Source organism: Anopheles funestus, chromosome 3RL (assembly GCF_943734845.2).
Source record: "Anopheles funestus chromosome 3RL, idAnoFuneDA-416_04, whole genome shotgun sequence".
NCBI classification, from domain to species: domain Eukaryota; kingdom Metazoa; phylum Arthropoda; class Insecta; order Diptera; family Culicidae; genus Anopheles; species Anopheles funestus.
The window spans coordinates 35,254,604-35,274,741 of NC_064599.1; the positions used below are offsets into that span (position 1 = coordinate 35,254,604).

General features: G+C 41.2%; 1 protein-coding gene across 2 annotated transcripts in view; it reads right to left on the reverse strand.

The window, feature by feature from the left end:
* The window catches only part of LOC125771705 (elongation of very long chain fatty acids protein 6), a 39,622-nt gene extending 19,736 nt beyond the window's left edge, over positions 1–19,886 (reverse strand). Inside the window, exons 1-2 of one of the 2 annotated variants that reach the window (XM_049442642.1) lie at positions 19,630–19,886; positions 16,964–17,472 (exon numbers count right to left, since the gene is read on the reverse strand). In XM_049442642.1, coding sequence (XP_049298599.1) covers positions 16,964–17,136 — 173 coding nt within the window. In that variant the 5' untranslated portion in view covers positions 17,137–17,472; positions 19,630–19,886. Of the gene's footprint in view, positions 1–16,963; positions 17,473–18,483; positions 18,744–19,629 lie in introns of those variants that run through there. The other variant, XM_049442641.1, reaches the window with a different exon arrangement.
* Between the last annotated feature and the right edge of the window lie 252 nt (positions 19,887–20,138).

Sequence of the window (20,138 nt, forward strand, 5' to 3'; positions counted from 1 at the left end):
ATGACGGTGGGAAAAAACCACCGAAAAAAGAGGCCCTATTCCAAACTTCCTAACCTGCAGAAGCTTCATTGTATTGACACTGAGTTAGCTAAATCGTTCTAGCGTTATTTACAACTTGAATAAATTCCTTTCTAGCACACAATATTGTATTCCTTCATAGAACAGACGTTTTCATTTTCACTCTCCTCCATTAGTAATATTATAATAATTTCAAATTTTTCTCTACAATAAAAAAAAATGATATTCATTATTCCTAACAAATGACAAACAACTTTCTTCTGCGAAATTCATTCAACCTAGCTTTTACTCGTTTGACTTGTGGTTTGAAATTAACATTTTAGCATTTGCATAACCGAAATGGAATGTGTGTATATGTGTGTGTGTGTGATTGTGGTCATGTCAAACACCCGGAACGTCAAAAAACCGCTGACGGGAAGCGTCACATTTCTTCTTACCACACAATCACACGCACGCATTTTTGTTTTACTGGCGCAAAGGAAAAAAAACGTACAAAAAAGGTTAAATGTCAGTGCGATAACGAATGCACAATGGTAAAGCTTAACAAAACGTTTTGAACCGTACGATAAAATATTGATTAGCGAATGGGCAACGATCGAATTAATTGTGCCGCTAATCGGTTCGATGAACAGAACGTAGGTCATCAATTTAAATGCCTTCGAAATCGGGGACAGTCTTACCGTTGCGCGATCGAAGAAACTTTAAATGTTTAAAAGTCGTGGAAAAGCGCTGCCAAAACATTAGCTTTTTTATTCGGGTTTAAATCTGATTTCAATGTAACATATAAAGCAAAGGAACAATAATCTTTTCGTCGAAAATTTTCCAAACGAAACAATGTTTTCCTGAACAAACTTTCGCGAACGGTAATGAAAAAAAACCGCTCATTAGCTGTATTATCAGTTACAGAGGTAATAATGTAACGAACCGCGTGACACTGTAACAACAAAACCCGCTAAACCCCATACCGTTCTCCATTCCACTGCTTATCATAGCATGAGAAAATGGACCGATCATTAGCATCTGGAAAACGCAACAGTCAACAGCAACAGGTCGGTGGTCGCGTTTTCTTGTGTAATCGGATTAAGTGCGCTAATGAATGCGAAATAAAACGATGTGATTATAACTTGGGTGCGGTGAAGGCGAACAAATTCATGCTAATGAGAGAAGCGAAACATTATTGTTATTACACATTATTTTAAACAATTTCCCACCCGATAATAAATCAGCAAGAACATTCTGGATACATCTCGCTAGAATCTGTTTATCGACCCGTAGATGCTTTCACGATAAGATCGGAAAAGAATGTGAAGAAATATTAATGTCTCTCTTATGTGCAAATTTGCTTTCTACTTCCCAAAGCCACACACAGCCATGGTACAAGGGCAGTAAACAGGTATAACCGTTATCACATCGTTTCATTGCTGCCGGCGGGCAAACCACTCAATTCGACACACGTGCGGTAACGCATTACAACGCGCGCACACACCGAAACACCCGGGACACACCGGTTACGAACGAATAACGCTCCAAGGCATGCGGCGAAGAGTTTGACAGATCAATCCCAAATGTGATAACGCTCGATCGATAACGCGGTCATTATCCACGAACTGTGTCATAACGCGTGCACCGACCGTTCCGTGCTTGTGCGTTTTTTAAAAGCTTCAATAAAGCAACAGCAAAAAAAACAATCACAACAAAGTAAGACAATCAGATGAGTGGTGAGAAAATATCAAACACACACACACAAAAAAAGGAAAATTGTCGTTTGTGTGCGATTTGACAGGTGAAGTTAGCTTGAAGTGCAGGTGCACACAGTAACGCTGGGAACAAGATCATTATCTGGGAAGCGAATTAACAGCTGCCGTACGGTTCGGCATTTACCAGCGGATTGTGTTTGAACACGTTTGGAGAGGAAGAATAGTTCTCATACTTAAGCATAATCTTGAAGCTTTTTTTGTGAGTAATGTATCCCATCATCAGCTACATGTCTAAGCTGTCAGTTTTGGAGTACTCTAGGAAAAGACTTAATATGTTCAAACCAAACATTCGGTTGGAAGACGAAATTGCGAGAGCAATTTTTGCAAACCTTGTAGTATATCGAACCTGAGAAGGAACCTTCCTAGTACTGACACTTTTCCGCAAAGAGCAGAAGTAATGATTGCCCATGGCCCAACGCATAAAGTTCGTTTCTTCGGTGAAAGGCTTGGTTCCAGTGGTGATGGTTATGATGGTGGTACAGTGACTTACGAAATATCTTTGACACCGATCGATCGCGAAGAGTGTGGTTCACGCGCGAAAGTGGGGAAGTGTGGCAAAAAGGAAAAAAGCTCCTCGCGGCTTTTCTACGCCGCAGACATGTCACCGCCGTCCATCGTCCCAAGTGCACGGTTACGAACGGCAACCGTGCGCACCCATGATTGTGTTTGCCGGTGCTGTTGCGTCAGTCACTCGCATTTTCAACTCACTGACTCCCTTCTTCACTTCTACCTTACCCAACAGAGTGATCTGCGATCGCTGCACGGGATGACCTGGTTGGGATGTGCAAAGATAACAGCATTCTTTCTTTTTCACTCGAGGATGCCCTGGATTTGAGATTTTAACATGTGGCCTGAAAAAATTCATCTCCTTTCCAATTGTACGTACATGTATTTTTTTTTTATTTGTTTTATTTGTTCTATGGGTAACTTGTCAGACATTTCTAGGATCAATCTACTATGATTTCTGGGCTCAATGTACTAATGAAGAATTATAGCATGTCATAAAGAAGTAAAGATATATAATTTAAACTATAGAAATACAACATTTCTGGACATTATCATACCAAGTTCAACTTCTCATGTTACTCTGGAGTAAAATGGGTATTATCACAAAACAATAATCATTTGTGACAATCACAAAAAATGACATCGCATCAGATATCAACAAAACAGCCTCTCCATATGTAGCTAGATCATATCGCAGTTGTAAAACATGATATCACAAATTCAGAGTTAAGGGTATAAATGCATGAAGAGTCAATCAGATAATGTGATTTTTATTATTGTATGCCTATAGTATATTTAACAGTGAATCGAACTTTAATAATCTCAAACCCGTGTTGTAAGTGCAAATATGTCCACAAAACAATTAATCCTCAAAAAAGTGAAAAACACTGATTGTCGAAAAGCAGAAGGATATGCTTATATCTTCACGCAAAGATGTAAACAAAACCACTCTGAACCAACCATTCCCTGGCCTGACATAGGTAAACAAAACTGGTCCATCGCGATTGGCGACGCGATTTTCACCGACATTCAAATGGGCACGATTGCGACGGTCGTTGCAAGCGGGATCGACACGCTTGACGCCGTTATGTCACTGACGACGCTCACCGAAAGCATGGACTTGTGCGAATGGACGATCGGGTGGCAATTGCATATCGCATTGACCGCACTTTCAGCGGGCTGGTTAGGGACGAATGGAAGCAAATTCTCCCTCTCCTTTCGCATTGATGTAGCAATTTGCGGTCGAGGTCAATATGTACGTATTCCCAAACTGGAACGTATTTTCACTTCCCACATTCCATCAACTGTGACGAAGGTAGGCAAGAATACCTTTCTTTCATGCTGATATTTATTTCAAAAAAAAAATATTCTCTTAAAATTGAAATACTTTTGCTGCTTTTGTAGGACTAGTCAGCTGCATCCTTAACGATTTTACAATACTCGATCATTCGGAATTTTGGAACCAGTTTGAAACATTGCTCCCGGTTCCATGCTCCCTCTTTCGCTCTTCGCTGGTTGATTAGATAATACCATTTCTACCACACACTTTGGTATATTTCTAATGCATATCCGCAATTATTCCGACCCATTCGAGGCTAGTGGGGCAGCAATAAAAACCTCTCTTTCTAGCTGGACCGCGAATATTGGCTTTCCAAGACGACCAGCGATGTAAATGAAAATTCACCGATTACCTAACAGAAGCTGCCCCATCGATACAAATGGCAGGGGTTGGTGGTTGGTCTGATCTACATCCACACGCCGAGATTTCGATCGTAACAGTGAGTGAGGGTGATCGCCGAAATAAAAAGGGGTGACCGAATCGAATCGACCCAAAATTTACCGTTCCCCCGCATGGTCAGATGAAACGGAATCGACCAAGTGAAAGTTGTCTTTCGTGTTGCTTGCGGAAGACGAACCGTGGTGAGCGATCGAAAAAAATACCCGTCAAAACAAATGGGAATAAAACGTATCTTGTAAAGCAACAGAAAAAGGTTGTCGCCGGATAAATGAATTTAAGTCGACAAAAAACACGAAATTTAAGTTTTTAAATATTATTAACAAAGAAAAAATAGTAAAACGTGGAATTTTTAACATCCAATAAAAATAAATATAATAAGAAAAAGTGATCTGCACATAGAAGTTTAAAGGTTCTTTTACTCAATTCTTATTACACTCCTTTATACACCTGACAAAGGAGATCAGTTTTGCAACAGCAAACCTTTACCGAGGATCAAGTGAACTGTGAACATATTACGTGCGTTACACTTTGGCTTACTTTGGCGGATTTCGATAGAGTGTATGTATATGGACAGGTGGAACATGCCGCCTATTCCGACTGGCCCAACCGGAGTGGGAGATGCACATGCCAAAGCCACAACCACACACACACAACCAAAGGGAAAACTTTCTGTTTGATAAACCAACCAACGTAAGTGTGTCAAAACCATCCGTCCATTTACATCGAACCGGCTCTCCCGGGGGGCAAAATTGGCAAATAAGGAGAAGGATTGAGTGGTGACGCACTTAATGGTTTTTCAATACACGTCCTTGACTTCAACCATCGGTGGAGGTGTGTGTCGTGCTTGGTTTGTTGCGAATACCATAAACAAATAGCCAAAACCATCTGCACCCTTGTCATGCACTCTTCTTCACGGCAATGAAGGTAAATTCGTACACAGCTGTTGTGGTTTTCATTTCCGAAGGCAATGAAAAGTTTTGAATTGATACCGCAGAATCGCGTATTGTAGAAAGTTTTTACAGCACAAATTACAATTAAACAAAACAAAATATTATTTTAATGTTTATTATTTAGAAACGGTTCTTCGCCGTTCTTCAGCGAATTAGAAAGGGATGATATCGATAATGTAAGCTTTATTTACATTTCTTTAGCAAAAAGGGGTGCATAACTTCACCATCTCATAATAGAATTCTTTCAATGCCTGGGCTATAATGGTGATATGTGAAGGGTCACGCCATTTTGTAAATCGTACATAAAAAGACACGCCATCATTTTCCATTTGCACACGAATCGATCACAACGTAGAGTGGACCACCGACCAAACCGTCTTCGTTTGCCGGCAACAAAGCAACACATATTGTGCGTCCCTCCACTAGCTAGCCGCTCTCGCAAGTAAACAGCATTACGCCAACCGTAAACACAGCCAACCAAACTTACGAGACTTCATTCCAATCGAACTTTTTTTCCTGTTGTGTTTGCAAAATTCGCATTCGCTCACCGATCCTTACAGCCAAATAAAAAAAACCCATCCAAAAGCAATACTTTATACATCCCACCACAGAAAAAAAAACAATTCCCTTCACCCCCGTAACGCCGTTACACAGAACGTGTTATGTGATCGATCAAATCAAACGATCCGCGTAGAGAAAATAAAAAAAACGCAACTGAAAGCTAACGAATACGCCGAGAGTTTGTTTGGAAGCATTTTTGGATTAAGTGTGATTGTATGAAGGTATAGGTGTGTGTGTGTATGTGTTACGGTTTGAATTGAAAAGAAATATGTGTTTTCCCTTAAAAAGACCTCCAAAAATCTGATTGCACATAAACCAAAACAAAGATATTGCAAGCAAAACGACCGATAAAGTGGGTCACAGTAAGATGCAAAAAGGCACAACCACGACACTTCTTTATCACACGGCCGAGAACACACAGTATTGCAGGCGATCTTGTAATGGCGATCACAGATAGGGGGATATTGATGTGCTTATGCATTTAGGCAATTCTTAAGTAGAATTATTATATTATCGATAACAATTTTTATCTACTGTAAAGTAAATTATTAATTATCGATAATAATTTTTTATCTACTGTAAAGTAAAAGAAGAGAGGATTGTTCCACCAATTTCTCCATTTGATCGGACACTGATGCCGTAGTTAGAAGATAAATATTTCGAAATAATGGTAAAATTCGTTTATGACTAAGTAGTGTAATACAGTCGAACGCCGATTATCCGTGCTCATCGGGAGCCATTGCCGGATAAGCGAATATCACGAATAAGCGAATATCATATAATATAACTTTTTTCATTGATAAGTGTGTAATGGGTGGACTTTTTTTCTAAAGCAAGATCTTAATTTTCTTAGGTGCACATTGCAAAATAAATTTGTTCTATCTGTTCTTTTTAATAAATCGGCGCTCCACTGTACTTGAAAACTAACTAAAACTAATAACTTTAAATCATTCAACAGAATGTTTAACCAAATCTTCCAATTCGTCATTTTTTTAACCTTCTTTTACATACAATAAATAACGATCATGTGTTAATAATGCGATGAGCAGGTATAATTCCTTATTGCCGATAATTCTTTTTTTATTTGAAATGTTTGTTTAAGTGCACAACCAAAGCAAATGATATTTTTAATGTAAATTTGCAATTGTAACTGTCATTTCCCTGCAGTACGGATAATCCGACACCCGGATAATCGGTGTTCCACGGAATAAGTAAAACATTTTTGTTTTGTTAAATGACAAACATAATCGTGTCGACAATAAAATCTTTCCCATTCATTATAATTAACATATTTCACGATTTCGGATCAATCGGATGACACGTCGCTATGGGGCCGGTTCGATGTAAGTTACGACACAGCATAAACCACACACCGACAAACACCATCGATACGGTGGTGCAAAGTGCTTCATACCGAACGCACAACAAACAGCATCGGTTACAGTCACTCCAGGTTCAGTGGGAGGGTTTTATATCAGAGGTTGGTAAAATGCTTGAAAAGCATGGACACACACACACACAGACAAAGGACCGCGAATGTTATGTTTTATGTTGCGCTGCTCCTATCGATTTGTTGTTCGAACAAATTAATTCATTCAACTCGTACCGGGGATACAATAAAAGCCAAAAAAAAGGTAGATAAAGCTTCTCTTAAACATCGCAGTGGAAGGGACTAATTTTGAACGTTCAGCAGTATTTTTTTTTTGCTTCCAAAAATCGACCCGTTTTGTTGATGTAACGCAAACCTGTGCTAGTGAGGGGGGTCTCTGTGCCTGTAAACTTTATTACATGGCAATGAAAAATGGCCCCACTCAAACAACTATCACACAGCGTTATGTTTTGTTTCTATTTTTTTGTTTGGGCTGAGGTTTTGCATTGTAATAACAAGCGTGTAAAATGATATTTTTTTTTTCTCCCCTCAAATCCGGAACGAAGCGCGCAGCGAAAGCTTTTGCATCGTTTGAAACAGTTAATTTCACATCACAAAACTTGGTGCGGACAAACACTAACGAAGCACAATTTCGACTTGAGTTCGAAGTTTCTATGACCATAGCAACAAGAACAACATCGATCGATTAAACCAGTTTTTAGTTGGTGACGTTACCAGACGAAATTAAAATAACCCCAAAATGAAAGTGGACACCTGCTTTTTTTTTTTTTGCTTTTTTTTTCTTCTTCCAACATGTAATGTTCCCCGAACATACGAACCTCGTCCTCATCGTGTTATGACCAAAAAAAAAAAATCTTTACAGTGAAACAAATCTTTGTATTAAATTACACCGGTCGCTTCTTCACGGGACGGAGCAAAACAGGTTTACAAATTAGCACACTTAGAAGCTGAAAAGGAGGGCTTCTGGAGTGATGGACCCCTCTTCAATCATTAAGCCCGACACAGTGTCTGGAAGGATCGGATGCTATAAAAAAGTATGATTAATTTGAAGAAGAAATTTAACTTTGGTTCAGATTGAATTTCTAATCAGTTGCTCTCGTCTCCCGTCGGCCAGAGTTCTACGCCCTATTGGGATAGGGATTTCATAGCAATAACATCGGGCAAAACGTTCAAGCCCTACCTAATATCTTAGCTTGTAAGTGCTCATATCGTGAACAAAACACCTTAACCTACTATATCTGCTCCAAGGAACGATTCGATCAACCCATCATACCATGCCCAGCTTGGGGTTCCAATGATAACGGCCTTTCGTCCACGGTTTGTCGTCGTCATCGTTGCCGTTGTCAATATTTGCGCACTCGTAATCAAGGCTTTATTTGTGTGGTCATGCGACAACCAGCGGGAAAAAATGAAAACCGACGACACCTGCCCACATGCTTCAACCGAACGGTGTGCCACGGTTGGCGATGTTACCACTGCCGCACAATGTAACAAACCACAAAAAAAACTGCCATCATCATCCGAAATTGCATCGCAAAACCGTCACCTAATCACAACGTGTGATTTACTTTGATATTCGTTTGACCTTCCTTTCCCATTCCTGTCTAGTCTAGGCGTGTCTGTGTGTGTATGTGTCTGAGCCCTTTTTCCATTTCCCGACTCTTTATCTCTCCATTTAAAGGTAATCATTTGTCATCAGCATAATCGACGACTCCGACATTCTCCGCCACCACCACCAGGGCGACAAAACCTTTTCGAGTGGGATGCCGCTTTTGTTTTAAGGTGAAACGAAATGGATAATTCGGTTCTTTCGTTGCGCGTTTACAAGCTTCCAAACGACCGATCCGTACCCCGATGGCAGCGCACGTGACGAACAATGTGTTACACACCGGCCGAAGGGGGGTTTTTCCAGTTTCTTGCGTGCGGCAAACGAGCGTACCAAGGGGCTGGACGGTACACGTGAAGCGTTTGGGTGCTGGTTCCGATTCGTGTGCACGGTGATATTATGCCAATAGCTGTCATCGATTGCAAGTTTCCATACTTGCAAACCACGCCGGGTGCTCAGTACGCAAATGTGCGCCCAGGTGGGATGGACGGAAGCATGTCAGTGGAAATGTTTCGCGCTCATCAGTTTTTACTCATCATGCACTTAGGGTTACAACCCTTGTCGTGGTTAAACGGTGGATAGGAAAAAAAAATCGGTTTTGTATTAAATTCATTATGCGGTCGATTTTCACTACATAATCAAATCATCCTATGTGCGATGACCGTAAATTTATTAGAGATTTAGGAAAAAGTATCAATTTTCTTGAAAGTGTACATACAGAGGATGGAAACATTGGATCTGCTGTTGCAGCCAACGGATTTATACGTTATACAATATTTTGTAGTCAGAAAGTGGTAAAATATACAAATTAATTCCATATAATATATTTCTAGTTATTCCTTTCATCTTCTTGGCTTAACGACCTTACAGGTCACGCTGGCCATTTCTGGCTTACTAGACTTATTTTACCACGTAGCCGGATAGTCAGTCCATGTTACGGGGGGACGGTCCGGATGGGATTTGAACCCGGAGTTATTCCTTTATGTCACCTTTTTTCAGGCTATCAGAGATAAATGATCCTTTAATGAGTAAAAGGGAACAATTTTTACCAGTTATTGGTATAAAATTCTGAATGTAAAAATAACTAACAATAAGTGAAACAATAAAAAATTCAAATCAACAAATTACCTAGAATTATTATTCTGGAATAATTTATTTGTCTTCTAGTGTATGAATAAGTCCAATCCCACATCGATTCAAATTTTTAGTTTTATGGCACAACAAAACTCTATTAATAATTCATGTGCAAATGCAACATATTTCTCTATTAAAACAGTTTCAGTCGTATTCTGTTTCCCGCTTGTCGCGCTGTGCAAGGGGATAAGAAATTATGTGAGTACGCAAACAAACGTACCTGTTTATCGCGAAAGTGTTTGACGTAAAGTACTAGGCACCAACACACACACACAATAGAGTGGGAGCAAAAGCTTTAGATCCATTTTTCCATTCTCCAACCGGGACAACCCCATAATAAAAGAAAACAAATAATCTGCGTTACGCGGTTTGGCACGAGCAGGGAAGGAGAGGATACAATCAGAAACTGGGAAAGGCAGGAAAAGCGTGTTTTTTTTTCAGGAGTAAAACTAGCTTCCACCGCCGAGCAATGTACAGTGTTTACGCAATCCACCGAAGGCCAGCGAACTTACGGGCAGCCCGTTTTTCACGTGGAAAGCGCGCCTGAATACGGCACCAAGTCACGCGATGTTCGCCCAAACACACCAGCAGCGGGCCATGAATATTTCCTCCCGCAGGAAAATTGCTTCGGGACAACAACCACAATCAACAGCGTTTTATCCTTGCGGTCGCCCGGCAAACTGTCGCCACGCCGGGCTCTACCGGTGAGCAGCGAGGTGTTCCCATTTTGATGTAGGTTTAAAGAGTGGGAATGTTGTATTAAAATCCTTAAAAAAAACGTAGAATCAATAAAAACACAGTTGCTTGCAAACCGTGTATTTTCAACCAACGTTGAAAACTACGACACTTTATCTTCACGTGCGATCAAGTATGTCCGTCATCATGTCCATCAAATTAACTAATCAATGGCAGAGGTACACCAACGCAAGAGAGTTTTAAATGCGCCAAATGATGTTCCACCTCAGGCCAACAATGTTTGATCTGTGATGGGTTTTTTTTTATCAATCAAGTTGCAAATATGGTCTTGCCACGTGGTTTTAACTAGGAAAACGAATGATAGACACGTGCGTATAACGAGATAAATGGCACAACACAATTAGCGCGTTTTATTCACTCTTTTAAGATGACAGCCTAACACACCGTAACGGCATTTTTGACAGTTTAAAAGTAACGATCTATGTAACGCAATGAAAACGAAAACAGGAAGGAAACTGATATTTGAATGCCTATAACATTACAAAGCATTGTTTTACATAAATTAATTAATTTGAAATTAAATATAATATAATACAACAATATAATAATACAGTTACAGGAAGCGATGTTATAATTGTCCGATCTCAACCGTTACAGCAACAGTTAGCAGCTTGTTTTTCGGTCTGTGATTCCTTTCTTTTGTGATACTACAAACCTAAAGCGATTCTTTGGTCTACCATTTATTGATGGTTTTTCTCGACGACCTTTATTTACCCTTTATTAACCTGATTAAGCAGAGTAATCCGTTCTTCGTACGGGTGTACGGGTCCGAATGGGATTTGATACACGTTCCATGATCGTGTAGGATCGCCGCCGCTACCACTAACACTATCGTGCCGGTTCCAAAATGATCTGTGTCAGTGGCTTTTAATTTACTACTTCCAATTTAAACTTTATTGTATTACAAGAGTTCCCATTAAGGATTTCCTTAATAGTTTTCCCATATCCGATGACTAATAACTGGAACTAGGAACTGTTTTTTGTCTTCCTTATAAACAAACTCTTTGCAAAGGATAACACTCACCAACCAACTATGTATTGCTTTACCTCCGGTGTCTTCACACCTGTGTCCTATTATCCTTTCAGACGATCGTATCAATTATCGGAGCAATTTATGTGACCTAACTAACCCTTTTTCCGTGCCAACAGCCCATACATAGTTCCATGGCTGTCGTGTGCTTAGTCACCGGTTTAATGATACGTCTCCAGCCAAAAACCACTCGGTAGGACGCCATACTCACACACACACACAGCAATGAATCAGCCAACCTTTGAAAGGTTGATAGCTAAAACGCATTCAACCCACCGCCATTCCAACCTGTAGCTCTTTTGGAGAACGTTTTCCTTGCGTGTCCTCGTGTGGAGTTAAGTGTTGGAGTTGCTCATATGCATAAACTTAGCGGAAGCAAAAAAAAGGAAAACACCAGAACATCTTTAAAGGCTATTTTGTTTTGGCCGTCGAGCAGGGCATGTGTAAAGTATTGTATTTTAATGAATAGAGGATATGAAGCTTTACAATGATTTTCATTGAATTTCCCCTAGAATTGTCCTTTTTTTGTTTAACACTCGCAAGGAAAGAGAATTAATTACGGTTACTATTTTTATTTCTTTTTGTAAAAAATATGTAATATGCAATGATACAACGAGCCACAACGAGATCTGCAGCCAAAATGCATCGCTTTGCAAGTAAAAGATGTACTAGTTGTAGACCTCCGGATGCGGCACTAGTAGCAGCAATGCCAATTTGCAATGTCCGACTGCACGGCTATCTGTCACATCACGGCGCTTTAATGAGATGGAAACGGTAGGTCCCTCAAAAGGCCCTCTACTTTCGCAAACAACCGCTCTCGTGTGCCTTTTACCAAATGAAATCATGCACAACAAAATTATCATCTCTAACATCAAACGGAACACGATGTCCTACCTCCATTCTCGCTTACAGAACAACGGGAGCTATGCTACCGGTGCAAAAACTCAGTACCACGAGACTTCACACCGACTTCGCCCGAAGCGATGTCAGCGCTGTGTTGAGATATGTTAATAATCTCGTCCAACATTCCACCCTAACATACAGCCCAACTTCCACCGACCCTTCCGACTACATCAAACACGCGGAGAATAGGAACTGGAAGTAGTGTGACGGTATCGTCACCACTCCAACCATCCCCGGGAGTTACACCGTGTCGTTGGCCATTATACGCCGGGCGTGTAGTTTGCAATCATCTCATCCAGCAATTGACCGCTCGCACACACACATACACACAGCATCGTTCTCTTTCTCTTCATTATCCCTTTCGAAAAAGTCCCCATTGCAACGAACCGGTGTTGACGGGGACGATTAAGCGAATGGTTATGTCCTCCTCGCCCGGTAACAACTCTAACGCCAACGAGAAACAACAAGCTGCTCCACTGCACCACACTGGCACAAGGGCAGCCGCACCAGGTTAGATCACTTTATTAGTACCGGGTTTTCGGTGGGGCATGAGCATTTGTAACCGTCCGAGCATTGCGAAGAATATTTGAAGCGCAGAGTGGACGAAATGATTCAATTATGCAAAAAGCCAACTGACAACTCCGAAACCCTCAGAACGTCCTCAGAAACACACACGGCAGGAGAGAAATTTACTGCGCGCGATGAAGATCTCGACGCTGGTGATAAAGCGATCAACCGTGCCGAATGTCTTTGCTCATTTCGGAGTCTCATACTAACAAAAGGGCTGATGTACTGTGTAGCAGTTGTTAGGTTAGATACCACCCCGGGGCCCGGGATGGTGGTAATGTGCTTGATGGATGAGATTAGTCTACAAGATGACAAATATTGTCAGGCAAACGATTTCCTTCGTTTCCAACCTATTAATCATCCAGCAGCCAGCGCGGAGAATGTTGAAGAAAGTCTGTACAACTTCCTTCGAGATGTAGAATTCTAAGCAGCTTCCTTTGTAGCCATATGGAACTTTGTCTTATCTTCATACTACTTTCAATATGCCCATCGAAACTATCAAAAGCGCCCATCAAAAGCGGAGTTTCAACTGAATGATGGAGCAATAATCCAACGAATGATTTATGTTCGCTCTCAATCAACCATCGATCGGTGTTGATTAATAATATCACACTGGGAAAGAGTTACGTACTCCGTGCAGGTGTGAATCCATCGATAAAGCGCTGATCTATATGAACAAGCCTTCCGGTTTATGGGTACAGTGTGGCAAATAAGAATGTGTACGATTATTATTTTTCGAATATTTTTTTTACCATTCTTCAATTAAAGTTTTAACGATATTCTTGAGTATCTGCCGAGCTTCTCTTGAGTATTTAAGAAAATAATTATCTAGAACTCAAAACTTCAAAGGTCTATGTCTTCTAAGTTGGGGAATAAGATGACTCGTCTTTATTTTAAGATGGATCTTCGATGTTAGTAATAATGTATGGATTAGTAGTATGGATGAAGGTGTAGTCGAAGGAATTGTCCAATGAGGAGAAATGTTTAGTACTGATAAATCGTTGCATTCGACATACTAACATACTTATTTTTTGTTGTTGCTTCATTTCTACATGTTAGCAGCATTTTTAGTGTTTTTTTTTTTTTTTTGCTTGGTTAGCACGGCCAGGCCGTATCAAGACTTATGTTACCGCGAAACAGGATAGCCAGTCCTTGTTACGGGGGGACGGTCCGGATGGAATTTTATACACAGTCCTGTCGTATGGACCGGCGTCGTTTATCACATACGCCACCAGGCCACCCCTGACTTATATTTATGTAATACTACAACTATCTGAAAACAAAAGCAAGAAAATGCAAACTTCAGGCAAAAATCAGTGACACAATCGTGCAAGTACTTAACGGACGTACGTGTTCTTGTTGAGCATACTGTAGATAGGCAGGCTTGCCCTCTTCCCATGATTACAAAACGTTCCGTTTTGCTTGAAATTCGACCCAAAATACTCACACATGCATATACATCCGTCACCCATGCTGTCATCATCGGCGTGATTAGTAACTTCCTTCCCAGAAGTACCTCAAACCACCTCCCGAACATGACGTCATCGACCATGAAACGATCGAGCATTATGACACAGACGAGAGATGTGTACATTGTAACATTGTTTTCTGGATGACTGGAATCATCCCTTCACAGTGCTCAATGGAATGATTATTTACTTCTTTTTTTACGAGTTACGAGTTCCTTCAAAACAAATTTATTTGTCCAAATCGAAATCGTTTACTTGTGCTGTACCACATATAAATAGAACGATCGGTACCAATTCGAACAAGCACAGCTGTTTCAATAACCCTGAAACCAACGTGGATCACATGAGACCCAATACCTTGGGTAGCGCAAATCGTTATGCAAAAACCAAACTCCCATCTTCAGTAGACAAACATTTGCATTTCCGATTTTCGAACCAGGAAAGAAATGTAGCTAAAGAGCTAAAGAAAAATTTGCAGGTGTTCCCATCAGCACCTCTCTTATACATCTGCGTATAATCACTTCGCTCAACACCACACAGAAACAGGTTCATGGGCGCACACAGGAAGAACGCATTCATTTAGCGTCGTTTGTCATGTTTAGCGAGTTTTTTAGTGCAAAAAAAAATACTAACCCAACCCGGATGGTAAATTTGCCAGAAGAAACGATTGATCTAGTGGCAGTGCTGATGTTGACGTCAATACCAAAGAACCGATCAGTCTGGAGTGGATTTTACAGAACGCACCGAAACAGATCGCGAAAAGCCCAACAATACAATGCGGGTAATGGTAAAATTTTGTCAAATCCACAAAAAAAAACCACAGACGTTGAAGTTGTTATGACCGACACGGAGCGATGATGCCGCGCGTACGCGTACCAAGTTCATGGCAATAAAGAGAGCTCGTGAAGTTGTAGTGCGGTTCTGCGCCACGGAAAACAAACAACATCACGCTCACTCGGGCTGCATGACTTGCTGGCAATTGTTTTGCTGCGTGATGGGACCTGGGGCTTAAAAAACGCGAGGTACTTTGCGTGCGCGGACGTTAGAGAAGGAAATGAAAATATATCTGAACCAGCATTTGGTCAAGGTGGACTCGCTCCTTTTGTTATGCGGACACACACACACGGTGGCCTTAGCCAAGAGATCTGGCAAGGAAGTTATTGGTGAGTTAAATTGAACAACGAACCCAACGTCTTCCCCAAAAGAAGCAGAGAGAGAGATTGTGGATCAAAATACAATACTAAAGTAAACTTGCCTGTAAGCCAACCTGAGCTAAACAATGTCGATCAATTAACAATTCGTTGTTATTTTTTTTGTTTTATCAACTTTCAGTAGAACTCCTTCCAACAGAATTATAAGACCAAAACTACTTCTCTCGTGCAAGATCCACAAAAAGACAATAAGCTCAAGATCGCGCGGTCTTTTCGTATATCCGTAAGGCGAGCCCCTGGCTCGAAAGAGGTGGAGCTAGCCGCTTCGAAGACGATTCGAGAGGCGTTTAATGTTTCAGTGTGTAGCACGTCAAGGTAATCACAGATTACACATAAAACTACATGTGTTGATTATTTCTAGAATATATCGAGGCCGTCACATTTTTAAACTCTTGTGTTTGATGCGAGTGTCCTCTTAACCGGAACTGTTTCGTTTACTTTTCCAAACCCGTTGCGCCTCAAAAAACGTTCGATATTGTAATAACGTGTTTTTGTTTGTTAAATAATTATATATTTTATATTTCTACTTCATTGTATGTTTAGCAAAAGTGAAATTATATTTTCACGCGATCATTTTGAATAATTATTAAACACATTTATGCGAAGTTTAGCAAATAAATGTCTCATTTTAGTACTCAATTTTGCCTCACATTACAACAACGATTCTTCTGCCTGGTTGCCCTCTTCCAACAATTATTTCTTCTTTTCCGGGATGATAAATCCTTGCAGCCATTCACTTTGCTGTCGGTAAATTACGCCAGCACATGACGGACGGCGTTGCAAATGTAACACATGCCAAGGACATTTCTACCTCTTCGGCGGTGGCATCAAGACGTGCTTTGTGTGCTTAAGCAGATAATGACATGCTTGCACAGGGGGCTTACTATGAAAGGGAATACCTCAACTCGATATTAACGGTGATTTTCCGTGGATTTACCTGTGATGTATCAACAAAACGTGCAGTTTCCTAATGATTAATAAAAAACTAATAATTTTACATTTTTTTTGTACCTTTATGTGCTTTAAAATAGCATTAAATTTGTACACCGCAGCGATGCGTAAGCTTAGCAGAGCTTATCAGATTAAATTTTTGCAAAGAAAGTTACAGTTTCTTACGCAAATGGTCGTGATTTTAAAACTTCAATTAAGATAATTTATGTGAATTAATGTTCTCTGGTGTGTTTAACAAAAGCTCACTGAACCGGATCAACTTTAAAACACCATAAATCAGTGTTACCTTTATAGCCGTACACATTCATCGATTGCGAGCAACCCATCCCAATTCCAGGTTCGAATCCCGTCTCGTAATATTTTCAAGGATTTTTCTCACATCGACTAGAAAGTTTATTTAATAAAAACTACTTACCTTGGTCTATTTTGCATATAATACTGGCCGCCAAATATCACCGCCATATAGATGCCACAGTAGTAAAACACGTACGTCCAGTTCTTCACCATCCATACGCGCGTGTCCTGATGGATGAACTCATTCTCGAAGTCAAAGATGTACGAGTAATTTGGCGTGATCTCGACATTCATCTTGAGGCCGTAATGTTGCGTGCGTGGATGACGTTGGTGAACGAGAAGAGCGACGATATACTACACACACACGCACAACGGTTGCGGAAGTTCTTCTTTACGCCGGGCGTTGCTTGGTCGACCTTCACAAACGGCAACGAGGGAGCCAATGGGAGTATTAACCGCTGGATGCACACCTTCTTGACGTACGAACTTTTGTACACTTTTTTTCTTATCAATATAATGCTACCATCGGTACCAGAGGCTGGGTAACACTTATTTGCCTAAATATTTTGTTTTACACTATCGATCGTACCGACAACCGATTTCGTGATACGCCTGGTAAACGCTTTCCTCCTGTAACACCGCACCGAAGAAAAAAAAAAGGTAAGTGAAATGTTAATTATCCTGAAGAACTTCCGACACACTTCCTATCCCCAAATAACGAATATTCTCTTCTAATCTCAGGAGCCACATTTTTAACCAAGCTGTCAAATAAGCAAACTGACAAAACTGGTATTAAAGCTTTGAAAAATATAATCCACCCTGCATGTTACTCTATCGATCGAATTTCTTCGCGGTCAATAATTTGTCCTGTGGGAAGAAAAAATCTGCCGGCAGATTCTTCCCATCCAGGAAGGGACACAACTCACACAAACACGTACCCGTAGGGAACGATATACCTAATAAAAAGAGAACACGCTCGCACAATCGCTTCTGAATGGGAAGAGAAAAACAAAGACCTGTCAAGAATGCAATTTTTGAATGGAAGGATATAGTGCAAACAAGGAACACAAAATTCGCACAGCATCTACAGGTCAGTCCAAGGATATTGGGGCTCGCTGAGAAGAGAAGAGAAACAGCCGGCTTCTGGATCGGTGTCAGTATATGGGGGGTGAGGCCCCGATATACATGGGGGACCACATTTTCATTGCGCTCTCTCCCAACATAGGAGACGATGGGTATGTACAATATATGTTCCGTGAGCGATCTCCTCCCCACACACAATTATCCTGTTATGTCACTGATAAAACATACACGTGCTCACACATACAATACGCACACACAGCCATATTTATGTAAATGATTCGCAAGTGCACATGTCCTCTCGAAGATGAAAGATGTACAGGGACACCTCTTGTGGCTGGATAACTTCCGGTTGGGTTTCCTACCCCCCTTTTCTATTCAAAAATCCAATTTTATAACTTGGCACAACTTTCAGCAAAGTCTGGCTTTTGCACACTTGGAACGGGTTCACTTTTCCTTCCATCATCTCAGGCAAAGTACTTTTCCTTTGCGCACAGTGTCTCTATCTGTCGGTCTGGGCAGAAGTTTTGTGGAATTTTTTGGAATCTTTGGACACCGTACCTTTCCGGTTCGTATAGCAGCAGCACCTTCTTGCACGGTGGTTTTTACACACACACACACAAACACACGCACACAGCACGACACACGCGCCCACACACAAACACACGCGGCAAGAAAAGCGGCGCTCGTGAGCAATCGTCGAAAAAACAAAAGAAAAGGGAACCAGAAAGTGTCTCCAGAGCGCACACGGGCACACGCTTTTGTGCGAAAACGACGTTAGGTTGTCCGACGCTAAATGAACCCGTCTGTTCCGCGAACGCACGGTTTTAACCAGCGGTTCGTGATTCGGTGGACCACGCCGCCGCTAGGAAAAATCTGCCGCACAAAACCCCGGGAGAGGGAGAATATCGATGAATGAATGATGCCAAACCGCTCTGGGCAGTATCAATGTATGCGTGAGAGTGGCACGTTTTTCTCTCACCACCGCTATCGCTTTCTCTTTCGCGCTTCGCTCTCTCGCTGGTGCTGGTGGTGTGCGTGCGTGTGGATGATAACGCGCGTTGTAGCAATATGTGGCGTGATGATTCAGCCCGCTACACCACCATCCATCCGCGCACCAACACACACAGCTACACACCTCCAGGGCACGGTGGTCCGAAAAAAGGTGGTAAAAAACACTATAATTCTGCAAATTTATTACTGCAAAAATAAGCATATGCTAACGTGCAGATTCACATCCAGTAGGCCAGTTTGCTCGCACGATACACAACGATGGTCTGCATATTATTCAATCCGGCACACCACCACCACCACCACACATACACGCGGAGCACAGCATCGCATGTGCCGGACGCAACTGACGTGCACCTTCAGCATGCTGTGCGATGCAATGAATGCATTTTAAATCAGTGCAATATTTGCTAACGAACAAATATGTTTTTTAACATTCTCCACAATTTTATTGTTTCTCCGAAAATGAGAAATGCTTTCACTTATTACGGCATACACCATTAAACACACCAACACACGTTACAGTGCAAAAAAAAAACGAACACATCCTGTGCGAAGCAAAAAAAAGGTTAGGGTTCTGCTATGCCGGTACGACAGATAAATGTGCTCTGTAAACGTGATTTCTTTCCACCTTTTACATAGATAACCGGCGGTCCGATTAATTTTATTTGCACAGAGCGTGTACGTGTTCTTTACCCAAAATGCAGTACAGTTTTTCATTTCGGTTCGCTAGCGGTTTTTCCAAAACGGTTGTTTTTTATTCACAATTATCCATCCCCGGCATATGATATCACACACCACGATATGACGCTGGGCAAACGCTTGATTGCTCACTCTGGCAGCAGTACTCGCGTACCCTCTTTTTCGCACCAAACGCAATTGTGCGAGAGAGCGAAAGAGAGAGAGAGAGAGAGAGAAACTGTGCGAAAAGCGTGTAAAGCCGCAACAACTAGAACGAGGAAAAGCATATATATTCCAGCCGGACCGTTTTCTCTTTTTGGAGAAAGCGATTACACACACGTACACCCCAGTACACTTTCTAACACGTTTTTCGGTAGTTTTTATCTTGCTTCACCTTTTCAGATTAGTACAGTGGACGCGTAACCGCACCACGCCCGCCTTATAAACACTACTGCAATATCGTGCGAAGTACAGCACCCAGACGTAACGATACCACGAACTGAATTTTGCAGCGAATTGAAAAT